This window comes from Oncorhynchus mykiss, chromosome 19, assembly GCF_057628025.1.
Source record: "Oncorhynchus mykiss isolate SJ-2025 chromosome 19, ASM5762802v1, whole genome shotgun sequence".
In the NCBI taxonomy this organism is placed as follows: domain Eukaryota; kingdom Metazoa; phylum Chordata; class Actinopteri; order Salmoniformes; family Salmonidae; genus Oncorhynchus; species Oncorhynchus mykiss.
The window spans coordinates 56,872,679-56,899,510 of NC_143040.1; the positions used below are offsets into that span (position 1 = coordinate 56,872,679).

Below are 26,832 nucleotides of genomic sequence, written 5' to 3' on the forward strand. Positions count from 1 at the left end.
TCTAATTAATGAATTATTCTTTACCTCACGTTAGTCTCATTACAAACGTCATAAATTGTTGGATATCTGCACGAACCCAGCCCTCACTGAGTCAGCCATACATCAATTGTCTTAAAGTCATGTATTTACTAAGTACTCACAGAAATGCATAACACAAACAAAGTAGATATGGTTACAAAGAAATGATAGGGGAAATGTGCCCTAGTGGGCTAAACCGGCATGGTGGCTTGTTAGACAAAAGGAGTGGGGGTCAGCTGAGAAGACACTACAGAGTTGATAATTATAACAATTGAAATGCTAATCCTTTGCACATGAACGCTCACTCATTCGGAAATAATTGCAATCAATATATTTACGCTCAGTGTGTCGTCGGGATCTCAGTTGAAAAGTTTTTCTGTTGTCGAGTTTGTCCGCCCTCTCTCTCTGTCGTGGTTAGAATGGATAGTTTAGAGTGACATTCATTTATGTCGTTATAGATAGATGTTTCGGCGGTTGTCGGTCTTCGCGTTCAATGATACCGAATTCCTAGCTGCAGACTAGTAAATAATATCAGACTTGTTCTTATTCTGTCGGTATCGATAGTCTAAGAGTTTAACCACGTGGGATGGTTAAAAGATTAAGCAATCTATTTAAACCTTATTTCTCTCTATGATAGAGGTAGTACTGGTCTGGTGATAGAAAACCCAAGTGGGGTTTTTATTCAGAACATCGAAAAGAGCTGTCATGACGCCAGGTCCTGTCTGCCCCTGGGGGCGTGCCAATGACTTAGTGAAACTTTAAACAGAAATACAATTCTCTCACATTAACATCATTACATAGCATCCGTCATTTCACAAATAGTATCATCTTTACTCATTCATTTTGTACAACAATTAGATGTAAGCCTCATAACTGAGGCTATTGTATAAACAGTGTTATGGTAATGTGGCCGTATTGTCTCTCGTGAGTTTCACAAAATTGTACCAAACGGACCAGTTCGTAGCTGGATTCTTCACCGATCTTTTATACATTCTCCAGAACATAAATATTGTTCGGACCTCCAGTTCTGTGAGGTGGAAGAAATTCCTTTGTTCTCTCTATGAAAACTCACTCTCTCGCTCTCTACTTTGGCTATGAGGAGATGGTCTCTTCCAGGAATGTACAACCTCTCTGACCACAGCAGCCAGGGTGTAGGAGACAGAGAGAGATGGTGCAGAGGTAGGGGGATGGTGCTTGCTGTGTCCAGAGGGCAACGTCATGACAATCATCCTTCATGTTTCTACAACTTGATTGGATTTCACCTGCAGTAAATTCAATTGATTGGACATGATTTGGAAAGGCACACACCTGTCCGTATAAGGTCCCACAGTTGCCAGTGCATGTCAGAGCAAAAACCAAGCCGTGAGGTCGAAGGAATTATCCATAGAGCTCTGAGACAGGATTGTGTTAAGGCACAGATCTGGGGAAGGGTACCAGAACATTTCTGCAACATTGAAGGTCCCCAAGAACACAGTGGCCTCCATTCTTAAATGGAAGTTTGGAACCATCAAGACTCTTCCTAGGGCCGGGTGCCATGCCAAATTGCACAATCGGGGGAGAAGGGCCTTGTTCAGGGAGGTGACCAAGAACCCGATGGTCACTCTTGACAGAGCTCCAGAGTACCTCTGTGGAAATGGGAGAACCTTCCAGAAGGACAACCATCTCTGCAGCACTCCCTCCACCAATGAGGCCTTTATGGTAAGGTGGTCAGGTGGAAGCCACTCCTCAGTAAAAGGCACATGACAGCCCGCTTGGAGTTTGCCGAAAGGCACCTAAAGGACTCCGACCATGAGAAACAAGATTCTCTGATCGGATGAAACCGAGATTGAACTCTTTGGCCTGAATGCCAAGCATCACATCTGGAGAGAACCTGGCACCATCCCTACGGTGAAGCATGGTGTTTGCAACATCATGCTGTGGGGATGTATTTTAGGGACTGGGAGACTAGTCGGGATCGAGGGAAAGATGAAGGGAGCAAAATACAGAGATCCTGGATGAAGACCTGCTCCAGAGCGCTCAGGACCTCAGACTGGGGTGAAGGTTCAGCAGGTTAGTGACGGTTTAGCAGGTTAGTAGCCTAGTGGTTAGTGTTGGGCAATAACCAAAAGGTTGCTGGATCGAATCCCAAAGCTGACAAGGTAGAAATCTGTCATTCTGCCCCTGAACAAGGCTGTTCCCCAGTAGACCGTCGTTGTAAATAAGAATTTGTGCTTCTGACTTGCCTAGTTAACTATAGGTTACATTTAAAAAAGAAATACAAATTTCAACAGGACAATGACCCTGAGCACTAAGCCAAGACAATGGAGGAGTGGCTTCGGGGCAAGTCATTGTCCTTGAGGAGCCCAGACTTGAACTTGATCTAACGTCTCTGGAGAGACCTGAAAATAGCTGTGCAGCAACACTCCCCATCCAACCTGACAGAGCATGAGAGGATCTGCGGAGAAGGGGAGAAAATCCCCAAATACAGGTGTGCCAAGCTTGTAGCGTCATACTCAAGAAGACTTGAGGCTGTAATCGCTGCCAAAGGTGCTTCAACAAAGTACTAAGTAAACGGTCTGAAGACTCTACTTTTTAAAAATATATTTGTCATTATGTGTAGATTTGATGAGCGGGGGGAAAAAACAATTTAATACATTCTAGATTAAAGCTGTAACGTAACAAAATGTGGAAAGTCAAGAGGTCTGAGTACTTTCCAAATTCACTGTACAGTCATGGCCAAAAGTTGAGAGAATGACAAATATTAATTTACACAGTTTGCTGCCTCAGTGTCTTTAGATATTTTTTGTCAGATGTTACTATGGAATACTAAAGTATAATTACAAGCATTTCATAAGTGTCAAAGGCTTTTATTGACAAATACATGAAGTTGATGCAAGGAGTCAACATTTGGCATGCTGTCAATTAACTTCTGGGCCACATCCTGACTGATGGCAGCCCATTCTTGCATAATCAATGCTTGGGAGTTTGTCAGAATTTGTTTTTTGTTTGTGTGTCCATCCGCCTCTTGAGGATTGACCACAAGTTCTCAATAGGATTAAGGTCTGGGGAGTTTCCTGGCCATTGTTCCCCGAGCCACTTAGTTATCACTTTGTCTTATGGCAATGTGCTCCATCATGCTGGAAAAGGCATTGTGGGTCACCAAACTGTTCCTGGATGGTTGGGAGAAGTTGCTCTCGGAGGATGTGTTGGTACCATTCTTTATTCATGGCTGTGTTCTTAGGCAAAATTGTGAGTGAGCCCACTCTCTTGGCTGAGAAGCAACCCCACACATGAATGGTCTCAGGATGCTTTACTGTTGGTATGACACAGGACTGATGGTAGCGCTCACCTTGTCTTCTCCGGACACACTTTTTTTTCCGGATGCCCCAAACAATCGGAAAGGGGATTCATCAGAGAAAATTACTTCACCCCAGTCCAATCCTTGTACCTTTTGCAGAATATCATCTGTCCCTGATGTTTTTCATGGAGAGAAGTGGCTTCTTTGCTGCCCTTCTTGACACTAGGCCATCCTCCAAAAGTCTTCGCCTCACTGTGCGTGCAAATGCACTCACACCTGCCTGCTGCCATTCCTGAGCAAGCTCTGTACTGGTGGTGTCCTGATCCCGCAGCTGAATCAACTTTAGGAAATGGTCCTGGTGCTTGCTGGACTTTCTTGGGCGCCCTGAAGCCGCCTTCACAACATTTTGAACCACTCTATGAAGTTCTTCATGATCCGATAAACGGTTGATTTCGGTGCAATCTTACTGGCAGCAATATCCTTGCCTGTGAATCCCTTTTTGTGCAAAGCAATGGTGATGGCACGTGTTTCCTTGCAGGTAACCATGGTTGACAGAGGAAGAACAATGATTCCAAGCACCACCCTCCTTTTGAAGCTTCCAGTCTGTTATTCTAACTCAATCAGCATGACAGAGTGATCTCCAGGCTTGTCCTCGTCAACCCTCACACCTGTGTTATCGAGAGAATCACTGACATGTCAGCTGGTCCCTTTTGTGGCAGAGCTGAAATGCAGTTGAAATGTTTGGGGATTCAGTTCATTTGCATGGCAAAGAGGGACTTTGCAATTAATTGCAATTCATCTGATCACTCTTCATAACATTCTGGAGTATATGCAAATTGCCATCATACAAACTGAGGCAGCAGAGTTTGAAAATGTGTGTCATTCTCAACTTTTGGCCACGACTATATATGTCAAGCTGCATCCCTGTCTCACCCCACATTCCTCTGGATTTTTTTTTTCAATCATTTTAACTGCACAAAAAATGTTTTTCCCCTAACACTGCTTACTGTCAATTTGTGTAGCAGACCCTCATGCACAATTTAGTCAAGCTTTTTTGAAATCAATAAAGCATGAGAAGACTTTGCTATTGTTTTGGTTTGTTTGTCAATTTGGATGTGCAGAGTGAATACGTGGTCTGTCAAAGTAATTGGGTAAAATGCCAATTTGACAATTGCACAGTACATTATTTTCACTGAGGAAATGTACGTGTCTGCTGGTCGGAAAATTCTTGGCATTATCATTAAGGTTGCTGTTGACGCAAATCCCATGGTAGTTATTGCGGTCACATTTGTCTCCACTTTTGTGGATTGGGGTGATCCGTCCATGGTTCCAAATATTGTGGTAAATGCCAGAGCTGAGGATGTTGTTAGTTTAATTGTAGCCAATTGGAATTTGTGGTCTGTTTGTTTTATCATTTCTTTTAGGATACCATCAACACCACAGGCCTTTTTGGGTTGGAGGGTTTGCATTTTCTCCTGTATTTCATTAAATGTAATTGGAGAATCCAGTGGATTCTGGTAGCCTGTGATAGTTGATTATAAGATTTGTAATTTATCATGTATATATTTTTTGCTGTTCTTTGTTATAGGGCCAAAAAGATTGGAGAAGTGGTTTACCCATACATCTCTGTTTTGGATAGTTAACTCTTCATGTTGTTTGTTTAGTGTTTTCCAATTTCCTCAGAAGTGGTTAGTCTATGGGTTCTTCAATTATATTGAGCTGTTACTTCTTTTTCCATAATGTATTTCTGTATTGTTTTAGTAATTCACCATAGTGGAGGTGTAGACTCAGGTTTTCTTCGTCTCTGTTTTTGTTTGGATAGTTTCCTCAATTTCTTACTTTCTTTATCAAACCATTTTGTCATTGTTTTTCCTTTCTTAGGCTGTCTACTTGACATTTTTAGATTTGATAGGGAAGCTAAAGGTCAAATATACTGTTTAGGCTTTATACTGTGAAGTTTATACCTTCTCTATGACAGTGAAATGTTTTGTCCAGGAAGTTGTCTAAACGAGATTGAATTTGTTTTTGCCTAATTGTTTTTTGGTAGGTTTCTACACTACTTTCCTTCCATCTATAGCATTTCTTAATACTGTGGAGTTTTGGGCTTTTATTGAGTATTGCTCTGTTCAAGTAGACTGTGATTTTGCTGTAGTCTGATAGGAGCATCAGTGGGCTGACAAAGCTCAGAGACTCTGGGTTGAGGTCAGTGATCTACAGTATTCCTGCCAAGGGATGAGCTGTACGTGTACCTACCATAGGAGTCTTCTTAAAGCCTACCATTGACTATGTACAGACCCAGCGTGCGACAGAGCTGCATGAGTTATGACCCATTTTTGTTGGTTGGTTGTTTTTTGTGCCACTGAGGGCCTCCCCAGTGGCACAGCGGTCTAAGGCGCTGCATCGCAGTGCTTGAGGCGTGACTACAGACCCGGGTTCGATCCCAGGCTGTGTCACAGCCGGCCGTGACCAGGAGACCAATGAGGAGGCGCACAATTGGCCCAGCGTTGTCCGGGGGAGGGCTTTGCCAGCCGAGATTTCCTTGTCCCATTGCGTTATAGGTAGCACGCATGAGAACATTTCTCTTTTGAGAATTTCTTTATTGATTTCTAGCCACATTTTCCTGTTTTGACTAATTGAATAGTGTCTTGCTGGTCTGGGCGGGGTGTCCATTGCTCTTGCTCCTGTGGTTGAGTGTTCCTCCTAGTGTTCCTTCAAAGTCCTGGCAAAAGTTGGTCTTGCTACCTTCAGTCTATTGTGCGCTAGCTCAAACCCAACATTAGCACGAATTACAGCATTACAAATCTTCTCCGAATTGTGAGAATTATCTTTCAATCTGTAGTATTGTATAGCTTTTAAAGTTCTCGAGGTAGGAATAACGCAAAAGTAGGATCAATGCCTCATTCGAGAGAAGAGAACCTACTGCGTTATGACACCGGCCAGTGTTGAAATCTGACATGTATGATGTTTTCGTAATCTAAAAGTTGTATTCCTATTAACTTCCAGTGTAGTGAGAGCGACTTTATCACGGTGCTACGTCAAACCGGACAGATTTCTGCCTGCTTGAACAGCAATATCTCAGATATGCATGAAACATGAATTGACCCAGGGAATCGATAGAACATCGCTCAGAGATGCATAAAAACAATATAAACATTCAAAATGGGTGAACCGTTCCTTTTAACTAAAGGGAAAAACTCTAGAAAGTTGAGTGAAGTTCAATCTCTCTGCTTCTATTTTATTTTGTGCTGCAGTCCTGGAGGAGCTGCGTGCTTAGAGGGAACATTGCCCGTGACATTATTTCAGCCACTTATACTGAACAAAACTATAAATGCAACAATTTAAACTTTTACTGGGTTACAGTTCATATAGGAAATCAGTTTAAATAAATTAGGCTCTAATCTATGTATTTCATATGACAGGGCAGGGGTGCAGCCATGGGTGGGCGAAGTCCCACCCACTTGGGAGAAAGGCCCAACTGCAGATTTAGTGCCCTTTTATTGTCCCCGGCACAAGGTTCACCTGTGTAATGATCATGCTTTTTAATCAGCTTCTTGAAATGCTCACTAACAGGCATGTAAACAAATTTGTGCTCAACATTTGAGAGAAATAAGCTTTTTGTGCATATTTCTGGGATCATTTATTTCAACTCATGAAACATGGGACCAACACTTAACATGTTGCATTTATATTTTTGTTCAGTATAGATAACGAGCAGGTTAAACTTAAGGGTCGCCCTAACTCATAGTACTTTGTTTTTCACGCAGGAAAAAAAGATTAAACGCCTAAGAAATATCTTGCTGCGTTTTGTATATGCAGATCTAAAATTCGTGTTATTGTAATTTTTGCTCAGCATCAAATACATTTTGTGCTTAAGTTACACTTCTGCACTCGGATGATAATTCCCGAATGGGCATTCTATCAAAAGACAGCCCTCTGACTGATGTGTAGCTACTTTTCTCTGGTACTTTTATCTGTGTAGCCAGCCTACTTTTCTCTGGTACTTTTATCTGTGTAGCCAGCCTACTTTTCTCTGGTACTTTTATCTGTGTAGCCAGCCTACTTTTCTCTGGTACTTTTATCTGTGTAGCCAGCCTACTTTTCTCTGGTACTTTTATCTGTGTAGCCAGCCTACTTTTCTCTGGTACTTTTATCTGTGTAGCCAGCCTACTTTTCTCTGGTACTTTTATCTGTGTAGCCAGCCTACTTTTCTCTGGTACTTTTCTCGGTGTAGCCAGCCTACTTTTCTCCTGTAAAATGCAAGATTAAATTTAAGCAAAACATTAGGAAATGTAGCTGGTTCCTCTCTTTCAATGATAAACATTACAAAATATGATGGCCATGCATTTTTTTTTTTTTTTTTTTGCATTGTAAGCTCATTTACTTGTGTGGCTGCTAGCCAAATAGTGTTGCACTTCTGTTGTCATCTGATGACAATTAAGCTATTTTCTGCCCAATCTGTTGCGCTAATGTATTTTCTGTGAAGGAAGACTTTAGTTACACGTCCCTGATCAGTCTATTGAAGCAAAAAAACATACTTTCAATATAAAACACGACCCCTGTCAATACACAGCTGGACTCACCTGCTACCCACTTTCTCCCATTGTGCGATTTACAAAAACACGTGTTCTGGGGAGCTACGGTAAGCTTCATTATGTATAAGAATGTGACAGGTGAAATGAAGAAGGCAATCTATCTCCTGACGTATTGCACAAGTTGACTGCAGGTATTTATTTAAAGTAGCTACAAATATGTCAATTTATAGAAGTTTAGAAGGTTATTGAAAAACCATCCTGTGGCTATTTCCATATATCCTGGTATAGAAGGTAAAATAACATTGTTACGCAGTTCCCATTTTAAAATAACAGTTCTGTTCCGGTATAGATCAACAGTATAGATCACTTTTGTTCCCACTTCTGATCTTCGTTCTTTTCTGTTTTTTTAAACCCCTGGTTTACACCGAGAAGATCAGTTCTTCATCCCCTGGAGAGGACAGACAGTTGTGAATGCAGACAGAGCTATCAAACAGTCTCTCACTGCTGGAAACCCAATTACACTGCAATGGTAGAGGAGAGGGAGAATGATTTAATTGGCCTAGATGCCTGTGCAGTGCTCTGTCATTGCATGGCTAACACATGCTGTAGAGATCAATTGTACTCATTTAATTTAATAGTGCTTCTCTTAATGCAGTTTAGACCTATTGAAGATAAGCCTTAAAATCAACAACCTATTCTCAGTAATGTGTGTTTGTACATTACATTCTAATCAATTGTACTAAAGATGTGTGTTTCCCTCCACGCTCCCCTCCAGGCGAGGATCTACTGTACAGATACCTGAGTAATGAGCGGATCCCCACCATCGCTGAGGAGGTCACATCAGTGGCGCCGCCCTACAGGCCAGTGGGGGAACGGCAGCTGGTCCGAGGGGTGGACCACATCCGGGGCAGCCACTACTTTGCCAACCAGGACCTCCACCACAGCGCCACCATCCCCTACCAGGACCATGACCTGGACAGCAAAAAGACACCCATAGCCCCCGCCTCCAAACGCCCCCCGGCAGAGCCCTCGCTTCTGGTCAGTTGGATCACACGGCTTAAGCTATTGACTCACTGATGGGCTTCCTGTTCCTCTTTTTGTCCTCCTCAGTGCTTTTTTGTCCTCCGACTGTTTGCAGTGGGCTCTCCTTCTCTCTCACTTTCTCCCTGCCTTCCCGGTGTTACTACTACTGTACTGCTACTGTACTGCTCCACAACCAAACTGCTTTAGTAGTTAACTCACTGCATTCTGATACATCATCTCCTAACCAATCCCAGTCCCCTACCGACTACCAACCAATCCCAGTCCTCCACCGACTACCAACCAATCCCATCTCAGCCACACAATCAGATAAATATAAGAATATTTAGTGCGCTGGTTGCCACACCCAGCACATGCATGAGAACAATAATATTTGGAGCTAGAGGTTTTACCAAAAGGAAATGTCTGTCTATCTGTCTACAAATGGACAAGAGGAATGTTTTGGGACATATCAGCCTTGTATCTTCATGGGAACTTTTTTAAATATATTTGTTTTTACTTAGTGCATTCGGAAAGTGTTCAGACCCCTTCCCTTTTTCCACATTTTGTTACGTTACAACCTTATTCTAAAATTGATTCATTTTTTCCTCAATCTACACATAATACCCCGTAATGACCAAGCAGAAAAAGGTGTGTTGCAACAAAAACAACACTAAAATAACATACGTATTCAGACCCTTTCTCAGTACTTTGTTGAAGCACCTTTAGCAGTGATTATAGCCTCGAGTCTTCTTGGGTATGACGCTACAAGCTTGGCACACCTGTATTTGGGGATTTTCTCCCATTCTTCTCTGCAGATCCTCTCAAGCTCCGTCAGGTTGGCTGGAGAGAGTTGCTGGACAGCTATTTTCAGGTCTCTCCAGAGATGTTAGATCGAGTTCAAGTCCGGGCTCTGGCTGGGCTACTCAAGAACATTCAGAGACTTGTCCCGAAGCCACTCCTGCGTTGTCTTGGTTGTATGCTTAGGGTCGTTTTCCTGTTAGGTGAACCTTCATCCCAGTCTGAGGTCCTGCGCGCTCTAGAGCAGGTTTTTGTTAAGGACCTCTCTGTACTTTGCTCCGTTCAGCTTTCCCTCGATCCTGACTAGTCTCCCAGTCCCCGACGCTGAAAGAAATCCCCACAGCATGATGCTGCCACCACCGTGCTTCACCGTAGGGATGGTGACAGGATTCCTTCAGATGTGACGCTTGCCATTCAGGGAAAATAGTTAAATCATGGTTTCATCAGAACAGAGAATCTTGTCAAGGGGTCTGTATACCTTCCGAATGCACTGTATCTTTGAGAAACAATCATACACTTTTGCAGGGAGTTTTAGATTTGAATTCCAACTGTGTTTTTTTTATTTGAGATACAAAGAAAAAAAGAGTTTCCAGGTTTCTATTGTATTTCTACTGTTTGTCTCTACATGTCAGGCCCTTGTTACCATTCAGTTAAACTACACTGCCAATGGTGGCCTTTTTAAAAGCTATGCATATCGGAACTCTCTACTATCACAGATTGATGCTGCATGGCGGGTGACAAAATACTGTTTCAACATCACCAGCAATTATTATCTCTGGGTTCAAGGCTATGCACTCCTCTGTACAGTCCCATGTCCTGCCTTGTTCTGTAGACACACTGCTCTGTGATCATCCTGCTCAAAGGATGCGAACAGCTGCTTGTCTACAATCAGCCTTGGGAACAAAGGTGTGTAGGTTAGGCCTCTGGAGTCACTGGCCAGGCAGTCTTCTGTAATCAACACAGATAGCTTAGTAAGACTACATGGATAGCTTATAACAAGTGTAACAACACCAGAGTTTAACGGACAATATTATTCAATACCACGACATGTCAAGAAATGTAACAAACACAATTGTACCTTTTTTGTAACATTTTGATAGTATATTATTAAAGGTCCAGTTGATTCCATTTCTCATTTGTTTTGTCTTTATTTAATTTATTTTTACTGAAGAACTAGATTAAACATAGGTTGGTGATCTGTCAAATCTCCACACCAACCATTTGCATGAAAGGTGTTAGGATTGTTACTTTCAGTGGCTATTCACCCTGGAAGGGGACCTTCAGGGGCTTAAAGCTGTTATGATCTGGCCTAATTTGCTTTGACCTTTTGAGACTGAACTCTACTTCTGTTTTTTTGAAGCATGTGTTGAAACTGGACCGTCAAGCTAAAGTTACCATGTCTCTCTCTCTCTGCTGGCCATGCTTCTGCAACTGCCTTATTTCAAACTTAAATGGACCCTACGTTCTAATTAAGGAGATTGAAGCATATGTCTTATTGTACTGTCAAGATATCTTGCTTAAAATATAGTCTTAACCTCTGTACGCCTTTTCACCTACATCTGAATTGCACTCGGGACTCACTTTATTTTATTTGTTACATTTGATCAAAAAAGCTGGCAGACCAATTTGGCTTTTGAAAATCATAATACTAGACAAGAAGAACAACATTAACTTTGTCATATTTCTACATTAATCTCACTACTTTCTCCCCCTCTACCTTTTCCCTGCATGATTATACCGGTTGTCTGGGTGCCCCCTGTCTCTGTTTTAGTCTCTCTTCCTTCTAACCTTTTGTGCCCTGCCCTAGCCTGCCTAGCTATGGCAACCTGCGGTCCTTAACTAATCTGCATGTTTGTGGTGGGGGAAAATACAGCCTGCTCTTTGCTTCTCCCTGCACTGTTTGCTCACTTCTAACAAAAGCCACGGCCATGCATTATGTTCATGTGAAAAGGGAAAGATGTTATGCATGTTGACAGATTTGTATGTATTTCTTTTCACCATTTTCTTTGAAGGAAATAATGTTGGTGTGTTGAATGACATGCTCTCTATTTTTCTTTTTTACATGTTAAGCTTTGGAGGCGAATCAGCGATTTGTCCAACTTAACACATTAGTAAATCAAAACTTCTAAATTAGCCACATAGATGTTCTTAAAACATTTAAGGATTTTTAAGTGACTGTAGAGCAGGTCTTGCCTCCAATGCCTTTCAACGATATGGGCAAGACAGACTAGAGTAGTCTCTAACCCACAAGAACAGAAGATGTAGAGAAAGTGACTCAGAAGTCCAGTAACTGTTGACCAGTGCTGTCTGGGTAGTGAATGAGTTAACTTCGTTCTTTGTGTCCGTCACTCACAGGTGTCTGACAGGCGCTCCAGCAGTGGCTTCCCCAACAGGTGGGTGGTCACATTACGTCAATCATAACACTCATAACAACCCATTCTCAATTGCTTGTGTGTTGTACTGTAAGCATGTGAAGTATGAGGTCAGATAGGACAAATACCCCTGATATTTGGTGACATCTGACTGGAGCCCCCAGTAGTGGCATGTTTTTAACCAAGCCAGGGGCGGGTGCTCTGAACTGGATTTTAACGACAAATGAAAAAGTGTGGTAGAAAAAACTAACCTCAGCCTCATGGTGTCAGATGACCAGACAAGAAGACCAACAGACTACTGGGATACCACATGCTAGATCAGACAGGTAGTGTTACAACCGCAAGGCATGACTTTCTTTGAATGATTAAGACCCAGAAGGAATAGGGCAGATCCTTCTGTGTGGGAATAGAGGGCTCTGAATGAGGATAGTTCTTATTTTAGGGATTTGGGTTTAATCTTTGAAGACATCACCAATCATATTTTATTCCCCTTATTGAAATGAAATTAACCTCACTTCGGTGACCTCCTACAAGAGGAATCATAAATGATGACCGTGTTATAACAAAACATTTTCCAAACAAACTATAAATACTGTAGCTACTCCAACCTACTGACTGACGATGGTTGAAGGATCACCCTGTCTGTCTGGTAGAGCCTCTCATTGGGCCTGAGGAGGTGTGACTGCACTCATTAACACTGGGATTGATGACTAATCCCAACACACTCGCACACCCCAAACTGCTATTTTAAGACCCCCTCATTCTCTGCTTGTTTGTCACACATGATGAGTGCCCACACATTAAGACCCTTATCTGTCCTAATTGCACATATTTCAGATCACACTGTTACATTATATAGTAGACAATTGAGTGATTATTTGCATGTAACAGCAGAAACACTTGATTATGAATATTCAATAAGTTTAGGACACTCAAGTATCTAGCTAATCCACTTACAGACAACAAATTAATTATTTTCAGTAGCCCTTTCTAAAAAAAATCAGAGGCGGGCACATCCACAGACGTATTAGCTGAAGGACTGATCATAAATCTCACCATGTCTCAGCCATCTTAAACCAACCTTCTGAGACCATCGAACAAGTTTTGAATTTACTGACACTGGGGGGAAAGAATCATCAGACAGGGAAAAACACGTGGCTCTTTGCCTGTCTGTGTCCTCCCGACACAGAGAAAAAAATCTGGCCACAATACCCATTTTGTCAGCGCAAATTGTATATGAAAGTTAACTGAAATGGAGGCTAGATAAAGACAGTAAGTGCCTATGTATGAGCCAAGGATGCACTAAGTATGTGTTGGTGATTTTCAACTTCCTGTATGTGTCATCCAAAACCAAAATGGTATAGTAAGTGTATGTGGTATGTTGAGGTTGATGCAGGGGGTAGAATGAGTGGTTTGGACAAGTGAATATTACCCATGTGCCCACTGACTAATTGTCATTAGTCTAGATTCTATGCTAGATGCTTTGTTTCTAATCTTGCCGCCTCCTCTCTTCTCACCAGATACAGCCAACCTCATATTCGGTCCTGGTCCTTCTCCCAAGCGGTAAGGACATGTCTGAACCTTGAGCCTTAAAATAATCTGTTTTGTGTCCATGAACTCTCTCTACCCCACTGGTTCAGAGTGGCTCCTGGTCTCCATCCCCACATCCCAATCCTCCATGATCCTGTTAATGGTGATGAGAAGCCCTGGAGTACTCATGTGATGAATGAAGCACACATACTTAGCATTGATTTCACAATTCAATGAACAGTGATAGAGTATGGCAGAGTTCTAAATCTATCAATTAAAGGGTTGTTTTTGGAGGAGAAGAGTGAGAGCGAGTGTGAGAGAATCAACCACAGATTAACAAGCGACCTGGTACAAACGCTAAACCATTATCCATATCCTTCATGGTCTTCATAATGGTGGCCATTTCATTGCCAGTTTAATAATATCAGTTAATGGCTAACCATGAAAGTGGCCATTCTGGAGGCTCTTATCAGCAGCGGGACATAACCAACTGTTATGTCTCAAAATGAACCATTGTTGAAATGGACCTGCCACTGATTGGTTATGACAGATCTAAGTATTGGATTACCTGGCTGGGTGGGGGGGGTGGTGTGTGTGTGTGTGTGTATCGTAATATTCAGCGGCCAAGCCTCTGCATGGGCCCAGTATTTCAAAAGTTATCCATCTCGATTTTGCCTATCTGATAGGATTAAATGTATAGCAATAGAATTTACCAATCGTTGACTTGATTGGGGACTCGTTCTAGTCATTCTATTTCTATGCATTTAATCCTATCTGATAGGTGAAATCCAGATGGATAACTTTTGAAATATTGGGCACTGGCCATCACTTTCCTGCCTCCTCCCCTCCTGTCATATCCAAGAGAGCCATGAGTAAGTAAGTGTGTCTTACTCACTGCTCTAGCACACTCTGCTAACCCTGATGTCCTTGCCGTGTCTGAATCCTGGCTCAGGAAGGCCACCAAAAATTCTGAGATTTCCATACCCAACTATAACATCTTCCGTCAAGATAGAACTGCCAAAGGGGGAGGAGTTGCAGTCTACTGCAGAGATAGCCTGCAAAGTAATGTCATACTCTCCAGGTCCATACCCAAACAGTTCGAACTACTAATTTTGAAAATTACTCTCTCCAGAAATAAGTCTCTCACTGTTGCCGCCTGCTACCGACCCCCCTCAGCTCCCAGCTGTGCCCTGGACACCATTTGTGAATTGATCGCCCCCCATCTAGCTTCAGAGTTTGTTCTGTTAGGTGACCTAAACTGGGATATGCTTAACACACCGGCAGTCCTACAATCTAAGCTAGATGCCCTCAATCTCACTCAAATCATCAAGGAACCCACCAGGTACAACCCTAACTCTGTAAACAAGGGCACCCTCATTGACGTCATCCTGACCAACTGGCCCTCCAAATACACCTCCGCTGTCTACAACCAGGATCTCAGCGATCACTGCCTCATTGCCTGTATCCGCTACGGAGCCGCAGTCAAACGACCACCCCTCATCACTGTCAAACGCTCCCTAAAACACTTCTGTGAGCAGGCCTTTCTAATCGACCTGGCCCGGGTATCCTGGAAGGACATTGACCTCATCCCGTCAGTTGAGGATGCCTGGTCTTTCTTTAAAAGTAACTTCCTCACCATTTTAGATAAGCATGCTCCGTTCAAAAAATGCAGAACTAAGAACAGATATAGCCCCTGGTTCACTCCAGACCTGACTGCCCTCGACCAGCACAAAAACATCCTGTGGCGGACTGCGCTAACATCGAATAGTCCCCGCGATATGCAACTGTTCAGGGAAGTCAGGAACCAATACACACAGTCAGTCAGGAAAGCTAAAGCCAACTTCTTCAGGCAGAAGTTTGCATCCTGTAGCTCCAACTCCAAAAAGTTCTGGGACACTGTGAAGTCCATGGAGAACAAGAGCACCTCCTCCCAGCTGCCCACTGCACTGAGACTAGGTAACATGGTCACCACCGATAAATCCATGATTATCGAAAACTTCAACAAGCATTTCTCAACGGCTGGCCATGCCTTCCGCCTGGCTACTCCAACCTCGGACAACAGCTCCCCCCCCCCCGCAGCTACTCGCCCAAGCCTCTCCAGGTTCTCCTTTACCCAAATCCAGATAGCAGATGTCCTGAAAGAGCTGCAAAACCTGGACCCGTACAAATCAGCTGGGCTGGACAATCTGGACCCTCTATTCCTGAAACTATCCGCCGCCATTGTCGCAACCCCTATTACCAGCCTGTTCAACCTCTCTTTCATATCGTCTGAGATCCCCAAGGATTGGAAAGCTGCCGCAGTCATCCCCCTCTTCAAAGGGGGCGACACCCTGGACCCAAACTGTTACAGACCTATATCCATCCTGCCCTGCCTATCTAAGGTCTTCGAAAGCCAAGTCAACAAACAGGTCACTGACCATCTTGAATCCCACCGTACCTTCTCCGCTGTGCAATCTGGTTTCCGAGCCGGTCACGGGTGTACCTCAGCCACGCTCAAGGTACTAAACGATATCATAACCGCCATCGATAAAAGACAGTACTGTGCAGCGGTCTTCATAGACCTTGCCAAGGCTTTCGACTCTGTCAATCACCGTATTCTTATCGGCAGACTCAGTAGCCTCGGTTTTTCGGATGACTGCCTTGCCTGGTTCACCAATTACTTTGCAGACAGAGTTCAGTGTGTCAAATCGGAGGGCATGCTGTCCGGTCCTCTGGCAGTCTCTATGGGGGTGCCACAGGGTTCAATTCTCGGGCCGACTCTTTTCTCTGTATATATCAATGATGTTTCTCATGCTGCGGGCGATTCCCTGATCCACCTCTACGCAGACGACACCATTCTATATACTTCCGGCCCGTCCTTGGACACTGTGCTATCTAACCTCCAAACGAGCTTCAATGCCATACAGCACTCCTTCCGTGGCCTCCAACTGCTCTTAAACGCTAGTAAAACCAAATGCATGCTTTTCAACCGTTCGCTGCCTGCACCCGCACGCCTGACCAGCATCACCACCCTGGATGGTTCCGACCTTGAATATGTGGACATCTATAAGTACCTAGGTGTCTGGCTAGACTCTAAACTCTCCTTCCAGACCCATATCAAACATCTCCAATCGAAAATCAAATCAAGAGTCGGCTTTCTATTCCGCAACAAAGCCTCCTTCACTCACGCCGCCAAACTTACCCTAGTAAAACTGACTATCCTACCGATCCTCGACTTCGGCGACGTCATCTACAAAATTGCTTCCAACACTCTACTCAGCAAACTGGATGCAGTTTATCACAGTGCCATCCGTTTTGTCACTAAAGCACCTTATACCACCCACCACTGCGACTTGTATGCTCTAGTCGGCTGGCCCTCGCTACATATTCGTCGCCAGACCCACTGGCTCCAGGTCATCTACAAGTCCATGCTAGGTAAAGCTCCGCCTTATCTCAGTTCACTGGTTACGATGGCAACACCCATCCGTAGCACGCGCTCCAGCAGGTGTATCTCACTGATCATCCCTAAAGCCAACACCTCATTTGGCCGCCTTTCGTTCCAGTTCTCTGCTGCCTGTGACTGGAACGAATTGCAAAAATCGCTGAAGTTGGAGACTTTTATCTCCCTCACCAACTTCAAACATCTGCTATCTGAGCAGCTAACCGATCGCTGCAGCTGTACATAGTCTATTGATAAATAGCCCACCCATTTTCACCTACCTCATCCCCGTACTGTTTTTATTTATTTATTTTTATTTTTCTGCTCTTTTGCACACCAATATCTCTACCTGTACATAACCATCTGATCATTTATCACTCCAGTGTTAATCTGCATAATTGTAATTATTTGCCTACCTTCTCATGCCTTTTGCACACAATGTATATATAGACTCCCCTTTTTCTACTGTGTTATTGACTTGCTAATTGTTTACTCCATGTGTAACTCTGTGTTGTCTGTTCACACTGCTATGCCTTATCTTGGCCAGGTCGCAGTTGCAAATGAGAACTTGTTCTCAACTAGCCTACCTGGTTAAATAAAGGTGAAATAAAAAATAAAAAATAAAAAAATGAGTTAGTTAATATCAATCCATAAATCACACATAACAGACATACACATCCAGTGGGGTCTGATAAATGACCACGGGGCCTAGTGACAAGGGAACGTATCACTAGTGCACTGCAGGTGCATGCTGTCCATGACTTATTTAACACAAGAAGACCTAACTGTCAAGGCCGGGGGGGGTGCTGTGTAAGTCATACATTTTCATTTCTTCCCTCTGAATATTTTCAGAAGGAGCGGGGGATCATGTATGTAGGTGGGGGGATCATCATTGCTCATCAAATTATGGACCACTGCAGCACTCTGTGTTCCCTGTGAAAATAGTGCCACAATGCCCGGCACAGGGCAATACCTATAACAGGGTCTTACAGTGCAGTGGGGCCTTTGCCAACCTCCTGTAGTCACAGCACACTGAGCAGTGTAAAGAACCTGATACCATCTGCAGCCCGGGGCCCAAGCCCAGCATGAGAGACCCCAGGTAAAGAAGAGACACTGTCTGCCAGTGAAAGCCCCTTGCTCCGGAGCAGGGCTCGGGAATATTAGATAAGTGCCGTGACAATTATCAGAATGGAACATGACGGGAGTTTTAGCCCACAATGCTGTGACAAATCTACATTCCCAGGAAGGCTATTGGACTCTGACATGAGTGGCGGAGGGCTTACTTAATTTCCCCCACTGTGAGGGAGGGAGGGACAGAACCTCCATAATGGTATATTTTGTGAAATTGATTCAATAGTGAGGGCTTTAGTAGAATGTAATACCAGCATGATTATGGCAAGTGTAATTGTTTGCGCAGACTGTGGGTATACTGTATATGATCCACAGCAAAGTGTGTGACAATTCAATGAATGTCAAGTCAACAGGATGACGTATTATACACAAGTGTAGCCTGTATGTCCCTATATTATGCCTGTCACTTTTTGGGCACAATGGGGCATGAAATGAGCCCCATGAGAGTTGAGGTCAGGGGGGACACGAGGAGGAGGGTAACCTCTATATTATAGTTGTCCTCTCCAGGAATATGTCTGGTTTGCCACTAGTCTCCCAGCACTGGGAGAACCCACCACATTCAAACCTCGGAGCAGATAGCAGCTTCCATCCACAAACATTACAGCCCCAGTCAGAGCGCTAGATCTGCTCCCGCATGCAGACAATGTTATGGCTACGGCTTGTGCTCCCCACAGGGAGAGAAGAGTTTTGATTTTCCCACATATTTCCTCCCAGAAAACCATAAGTGGACCAAGAGGGAACTCTCTGCCTCTGATCTAGTGTTTTATTATCTGTTGCTGAAGCAGCGGCTACTCTTCCTGAGGTCCACATAAAACATGACATAATACATATCAATAGGCAAGGACTGAACTACACACTTTTTATAAGAACAATATTACTAAAAAAAGGTCCTACGGACAGTTAATTGCATACATACAGTGAGCTCCAAAATAATTGGGACAGTGACCCATATGTTGGGGGGTGGGGCTCTGTACTCCATAGAAATGATTGGTAAGTAAAGTATTGTTGCATTTTGGGGTCACTTTTATAGTAAATAAGAATAGAAAATATTTCTAAACACTTGTACAATAATGTGGATGCCTCCATGATTACGGATAATCCTGAATAAATCGTAAATAATGAGTGAGAAAGTTACACACACACATCATACCCCAAGACATGCTAACCTCTCACCATTACAATAATGGGAGGTATGATATTTCTGCGTCTAACTTTCTCATCATTATCTACAATTCCTTCATGATTATCCGTAATCACGGAGGCATCCACATTATTGTTGAAGTGTTTAGAAACCTTGTATATTATTTTTTTCAATAAAAATGACACCGCCACATCAGTCATTACCAAATTCAGCTGAGGCCTAGAACTTAGGGAATGATTTGTACCAAATACAATGCTTTTAGTTTTAGAAATGTTCAGTGCTAGTTTATTACTTACCACCCATTCCAAAACTGACTGCAACTCTTTGTTTAGGGTTGTAATGATTTCACTAGCTGTGGTTGCTGACGTGTATAATGTTGAATCATCAGCATATATAGACACAGGCTTTGCTTAGTGCTAGAGGTAGATCATTAGTACAAAAAATAGAGAACAGTAGAGGGCCAAGAGAGCTGCCTTACGGAATACCACACTTTACATGATTTACTTTAGAGAAGCTTCCATTAAAGAATACCCTCTGTGTTCTATTGGATAGATAGCTCTCAACCCAATATATATCAGAGGATGTAAAGCCAAAACACACGTTTTTCCAATGACCGATTATGGTCAATAATATCAAAGGCTGCACGGAAGTCTAACAATACAGCTCCCGCAATCTTCTGATGATCTGACACATGTATTTATTTTTTCCTAAGGCACCTCCGTTATAGTATATTTTATGAAATTCATTCAGTAATGATGGCTTTGATAGACTAATATCCGCATGATTATGGCAAGTGTACTTGTAATTGTTTGCACAGACTGTGGATATATATGGGCTACAGCAAGAGTTTTACAATTCAATGAAAGTCAAATCAACAGGTTTGGCGTATTATACACAAGTGTATGCGGTCTTTACACATTTGATGCGCTGGCTAGAGGGACATCTAGTGGTTACTGGGTGGTGGCGCACACACTAACTCAAGTGTAAGAATTCTGAATCACTGATACTTTATAACGACCCTAATGTTCGACAACGTTTTAGCGGAGTTTCGACGTTGCAAACTCTCCTTCAACAGAAACGTTATCGTCGTTAAAATACGCATTTTCAAATCTAGGTTGCAGGTATGTTTTGGGGTGATATATTTGAGTACTTGACTCAATTTAATGTTTGAACACCAATTGTTTTTTTTCGTTGCCCTGTTAGTTAAAACTGCATTATTATAGGCCAATATGATCTTTACACAAACACGGGGTTTGGTTAAACAATTTAACTAGTCAATACATCATAGAAAGACACACATTTTAGTAAATGGCTAGGCATAAAAAGGTTCACTGAACCCGGGATTAGTCGAGTCAGTGTTTTGCTTGGCGCTTGGGCATAACAAATCCTACACCGTAGTTTTGTGATATTGTATTCAGTTCCAACCATGGCCGTTATTGGTCCTATTCGGGATTCTTGGGAGGTCCCTACCCTATTGAAATTGAAGATGGTTAGAGTTAGGTTAGGTTTTAGGGTAGGGAAGTCCCATGGATCCCCCAGATAGCACTAACCAGCAGTGATTGAGTGTGGAAGCATTTTGCCCCTCTTGACCTCTCTGATGTGGTTATGCTGCTCTCTAGAGCTGGTTGTTACATAGTTTCTGTAATCTGATAACTGGCGCAGTTAGTTCATCTGTTTAGCTGTGGTTAGTGGATCCATAGAGTGAAGTTCATAGACCTTGCATAAGGCTGCAGCTGTGGTAACAGTGAGGTATCATTCAGTTTAGCTCATGGTCACCGCGAACCGGAAACATGTTGCTGACTGAAATGCAAGTGTGTTGAGCAAGACTGAGGGAGAAGTGTATGCTGGGTAGATTTCCTTTCTGTGATATGTGTCATTTGGTGAGGACCAGCCTTACGATGCAGGTAGTTTAACTGAAGCAGGACTCTGAAGTGTATATCTCTTAACCTGGTTTGAAAGCAGCAGGTACTGATTTATAAACAATGTACCATCTTGATATAATTTGTTGTATTATTAATGTAGTATGGTATTATAGGAATGGGATTTTTGAGCTGCCAGTACTTAAAAATAGTTTTCAATTCATACATCTTACTGAATTGGATGTATTTACTATGGATCTATTATGGATCTGGAATGAGTGTTTCCTTAGTTGACATGCTTTTATCACCTGCAAGGTACCTTTTGGTTTGTGTGGTTATGGGGTCTGTTAGGGTCCCACCATCGAAACCTTCAGTTATTCTCTGTTTGGAACCCAGTTCCCTTGAGGGAGTATCCTATGAGGAAGTTGGTCAATAATGTCAATGCATAGAACTGTGTTTCTGCCTGTGACAATGTCGGTTTCCATGTTTGGTTTGAAGATGTTTTGCTGTAATGAAAAGGACTGACTACACTTTTGTTTGTCCGTTAGCAGACACTTTTATCCAAAGTGACTTACTGGAGCAATTAGGGTTAAGTGCCTTGCTCAAGGGCACATTGACAGATTTTTCACCTAGTCTGCTCAGGGATTTGAACCAGCAACCGCTAGACTACCTGCTGACACAATCATGTGAAAATTGACCTATGGGGGCGAAATGCAACTTACAGTGTACATGCTTTAAATGGCTACCTACTCATCCATGATGTGAGGCAGTTCCCCCTTTTTTTCTGAATCCAGAGAGAACAAGTTGACGTTCTGACATTTTTAGTATTGTACTCAGTCTATTGATTTAAAATGGAGGGTAAATAATGTTTTGTTTCTTGTTGCATCCAACGACGGTGCATTAGTATTTTAAGGTCTGTGAATAAACTAAAAAGGTCTCTCTCTGCAGGCTGCCTTCCCTATATCTCTGGCTCCCTCCATGGCAGCTGATGACTACAACCCTGTAAGTACTGGAGATGATCTATAATTCCTTTCTTATATGATGTCATCATTAAATATATAAATTAACTTTATGCACTGAACAAAATATCAACGCAACATGTAAAGTGTTGATCCCATGTTTCAAGAGCTGAACTAAAAGATTGCAAAAAATGTCCATACACACAAAAAGCTTATTTCTCTCATTGTGCACAAATTTGTTTACTTCCCTGTTAGTGAGCATTTCTCCTTTGCCAAGATAATCCATCCACCTGACAGGTGTGGCATATCAAGAAGCTGATTAAACCTCATGATCATTACACATGTGCAGTTTTGTCAAACAACACAATGCTACAGATGTCTCAAGTTTTGAGGGAGCGTGCAATTGGCATGCTGTTTATTTCTCTTCCGTAAGCTGCCTCCGTGGTTTTAGAGCATTCGGCAGTACGTCCAACCCTACCACAGGCCACGTATTGCACTATGTGGGTAATCGGTTTGCTGATGTCAACGTTGTGAACAGAGTGCCCCATGGTGGACAAGCATAATCTATGGGCTACGAACACAATTGCAGTTTATCGATGGCAATTTGAATGCACAGAAAAACCGTGACAAGATCGAGGCCCATAGTTTTTTTTTAAAAGATATCTGTGACCAACAGATGCATATATTTATTCCCAGTCATGTGAAATCCATAGATTAGGGGCTAATTAATTTATTTCAATTGACTGATTTCCTCTTATGAACTCAGTAAAATCTTTGAAATTGTTGCATGTTGAGTTTATATTTTTATTCAGTATATATAAAAAATACGTTTTTTATTTCTTGTAAATACCACATTTACAATATCAGAGAGAGAAAGAGAATGAAAACATGAAAGAAACAGAACAGAATGTTTGAGAGAGAGAATGCACGCACAAGATGTCAACAAATAATTATTTTCGAGAGAGAGCAAGAGAGACACATTTGACACTTGGTGTGAAACAGGATGTTCCAGAGACTATATTTGAGGTAGTTGGGTGAGGGACTGTCTGATTGAGCACTACCTTCAATCACCCATCTCCTGAACTAGTGACTATCTGACCTCTTACTACCTTCTGTTCTCCAAGGTTTCCCTGAGACAGAAGTCCAGGAGGAAGACTCGAGGAGGTAAATTGTTATCCAGGCCTGATTCTGCTGCTTGCTGTTTGTGCAGCTCAATTGTAATTTGGCCCCTTGATGTGGGCGTGTGTGAAGTGACAGGATGATTAGAGTGTGTGTGTGGAGGGTTGTGTTGCAAATGCCTTAAGACCAATCTCAGCAAGAGAGCCCAGTATTATTAGCCTTCTGTTCATGGGCAGTTACTGTATGCTGAGCAGTCTGTGCTTCATTGTGTGTGATATAATCCTTTGGAAGACCTTTTTGACTACTTCCTGTCTGACAACTTACATGTGACACAGGTAGGCTGAAAGTGGTTAAAAGAGATTCTGAATTTGCTGTACATAAAAATTATTTATGAGACCAATCAAAGTGTCGTATTAAAATGCCTGCATTGCAATACATTGAAATGGAGGGTTTATTGTTGCATCCAACCACGATGCATGTTCAGGAACTATCTCCTCTGTGTGTGTTTCTATGTTCAGGTAATGTGGCAATGAGCAGGCGGAGGGTCTCGGTTAAAGAGCTGGGGGAATCTGACCACCAGGGCTGGCTCTACAGGAAGAAGGAAGGAAAGGGCTTCCTGGGCTTCAAATGGAAGAAGTACTGGTTTGTGCTGAAGAAGACTTCTCTGTACTGGTACACGAATCCGCTGGTGAGTAACGCTCACCACTTAGCCCGCTACGCAGAGTCATCCTGTCATTGCCACAGCTGCCTGCTGCCTCTCGTCACTGTTGGAGTTTGACATGGTGTTTCCTGAAGCTGGAAATGTCAGTGTGTCAGTTTCTTCTACAGAGGCTGACGTGATCTGCATGACTTATTGGCGTGATGGAGGAATTAATAAAGCCTGTGTTTACCATGTGTCAAAACAAATTTGAGGGAACTAGAAATTGAGAAAAGGTGACGGGTGTTTCAAGTTTTAATGTCACGTGCACAAGTACAGTGAAAAGCCTTTATTGCAAGCTCCAAACCCAACAATGCAGTAATCAATATCAAGAATTTAAGGTGTTATGAATTAGGTGATGGTGCATGGAATAGTGTTTCATTTTTTTATTGCTTTAATGCTAAGAATCTGTCAATCCGGTCTTATTTTTAGGCAGAGAAAGCAGAGGGATACATTAACCTGACTGACTTCATGATCGACAGAGCATTGGAGTGCAAGAAAAAATTGTAATTAACATTTTTCTTATTTTACAAAATCATGCTACTGTTGGTGTAAAAATGTCAAATAGTCTATTCCAAGAAATCATTGAACATTTACTGACACTTTTTCAGTCTGAGCAGAGTGTGAGTGATTGAACACAGTGAGAAAGTAAATGTTCACCTCTCTCTTGCAGTGCCATCAAAGCATGTCACCCACAAGTCATGATGTTTTACTTTGCAGCTGATACCTACGAGGAGATGAACATGTAAGTCACATGAAGAGAGTCATGTAAGTCAAGTTAAGAGTGTCATCATAGAAGCAGTGTGAGAAATGTGAGCGTTTCTCTTTGTCTTTTGCAGATGGTTGAATAAGCTTGGGCTCGCTTCAATCCAATATGAATTGGCAGAGGGCAACACTGCTGGTAGGTTTTCATGTTGATCAGTCAGAATGGTTTATCATTTATCAGTCAATTCCACCAACTGACTCACTCTGTTCTTTACTACTATTGCCTCAGTATCACTGCTGATTACTGTTTGTCAAGCGAAGACTGGGGAGTATGTAGCCTAATGGCATTTTGACTCTGTTCAGAGTGCTACAGCGAGGCGAGTGATCACGAGGAGGCTGAGACAATAGAGGCTCCCCCTCCCCCATACTCAGAGCAGATGAGCCAGGACTCTGCGGATGTGGGTGGTCCACATGGCAGTGGACATCAGGTCAGTAGGCACTGGGTTGTTGAGGAAGCCCTGGTAATTAGGGCTAGGAGTTTTTCCTAATCGTGTGACCTGACCAAGAAAAACTTTGGGCCCTAGTTACACCGTGTTGCATTTTTTCTGCAAAGTGTTGAGCATTAAAGTGGCACTCCAGTCGTTTCACCTCATTTAACACCTGATTTACTTAACAAAAGGCACATCTCAATAGGTGGTCCAGATATGTCATGACATCACAAGTTGGGCTTTTCTTTTGTTGTCTATTACGCCGCAAACAAGGGGGGAGGCCAATGACATCACAGGTTCCCATCAGACCAACTCCTTGAATGCCCTACTCCTTAAAGTTTGCAGTTGTCTTAACATTATTTTCCTTAACATTTTTTTTTACCCTTTTAGTGGGTGTACTTTACTGTATTTATACTTGGGTTATCGCTTTTCAACAGTAAAAGTAAAAAATAATCACTAGAGGACATCTATTAACCCTGCTGAAACACCCTTAATGTTCATGTCTCCCAGGGTAGCCTCCTTCCCCCATACTCCTTCTCCCCTCCCAGCGAGACCAATGGATCCTTCTCCTCACCTGTCAGCACGATAACATCACAGAGTTCCGTGTCCTCTCTGGCCAAGCATCGTCAGTCCTGGCTGGACCTGGTCTCGCAGGCCTCTCCTGTTGCCGGGGAAACGGTGGTGTGCTCTGTGCAGGTCCACACAAATCAGCCCCCACAGCATCAGAGGAACGAGGGGCCCCTACAGCACCACCAGGAGGCTTCGTCCTTCCAGGACCCCCCAGGGAGCACAGCCAGGGAAGACTTTAACTCCAGGGAGCAGACAGAGGACTTGGCTGTGCTAGAAATAAGGACAGAAGATGGTGAGGAGGCTTCTTTAGCTGTTTTTTTTCTAAACAATTGTTGACTTAAATAAGGGTAGCATATTAGTTAATTAATTGAGAAGAAAATGGAAAATCCACCCATCTCACAATTTATATGATATTAAGGAAAAGTGAGAGCAGTAGTTGTGGCCTTTGGATGCCTTTTGTTCTTATGTTATCAGACCTGTGGATAAGAGAAGTGCAAGTAGACCACACTTCATGTTGCCTCTGGTTGTATAATGTTACAGCTTTGGTCTTTGGGAGCATAATAGAGCTGACAGTAAAAATACACTACGTGACCAAAAGTATGTGGACACCTACATGTCGAACATTTCATTCCAAAACCAAGGGCATTAATATGGAGTGGGTCCCCTCTTTGCTGCCAAAACAGCCTCCACTCTTCTGGGAAGGATTTCCACTAGATGTTGGAACACTGCTGCGGGGACTTGCTTCCATTCAGCCACAAGAGCATTAGTGAGGTCTGGCACTGATGTTGGGTAATTAGGCCTGGCTCGCAGTCGGCAGTCCAATTCATCCCAAAGGTGTTCGATGGAGTTGAGGTCAGGGCTCTGTGCAGACCAGTCAAGTGTTTCCACATAGATCTCGACAAAACATTTTTGTATGGACCTCATTTTGTGCACGGGGACATTGTCATGCTGAAACAGGAAAGGGCCTTCCCCAAACTGTTTCCACAAAATTGGAAGCACAGAATTGTCTAGAATGTAATTGTATGCTGTAGGATTAAGATTTCCCTTGACTGGAAATAAGGGGCTTAGCCCGAACCATGAAAACCAACCCCAGTCCATTATTCCTCCACCAAACTTTACAGTTGGCACTATGCATTCGGGCAGGTAGCGTTCTCCTGGCACCCGCCAAACAGATTCGTCCATCAGACTTCCATCT

At 42.9% G+C, this 26,832-nt stretch overlaps 1 protein-coding gene across 3 annotated transcripts in view; it reads left to right on the forward strand.

Annotated features, from left to right (window-relative positions):
- LOC110498042 (connector enhancer of kinase suppressor of ras 3) overlaps positions 1 to 26,832 on the forward strand; it is a 77,877-nt gene that overhangs the window by 44,419 nt on the left and 6,626 nt on the right. For 2 of the 3 annotated variants that reach the window (XM_036954967.2, XM_090211427.1), the window contains 11 exons: positions 8,603 to 8,865; positions 12,004 to 12,041; positions 13,541 to 13,583; positions 22,048 to 22,101; positions 23,183 to 23,222; positions 23,696 to 23,865; positions 24,307 to 24,380; positions 24,548 to 24,619; positions 24,714 to 24,775; positions 24,943 to 25,067; positions 25,578 to 25,929. In XM_036954967.2, coding sequence (XP_036810862.1) covers positions 8,603 to 8,865; positions 12,004 to 12,041; positions 13,541 to 13,583; positions 22,048 to 22,101; positions 23,183 to 23,222; positions 23,696 to 23,865; positions 24,307 to 24,380; positions 24,548 to 24,619; positions 24,714 to 24,775; positions 24,943 to 25,067; positions 25,578 to 25,929 — 1,293 coding nt within the window. Of the gene's footprint in view, positions 1 to 8,602; positions 8,866 to 12,003; positions 12,042 to 13,540; positions 13,584 to 20,188; positions 20,362 to 22,047; positions 22,102 to 23,182; positions 23,223 to 23,695; positions 23,866 to 24,306; positions 24,381 to 24,547; positions 24,620 to 24,713; positions 24,776 to 24,942; positions 25,068 to 25,577; positions 25,930 to 26,832 lie in introns of those variants that run through there. The other variant, XM_036954969.2, reaches the window with a different exon arrangement.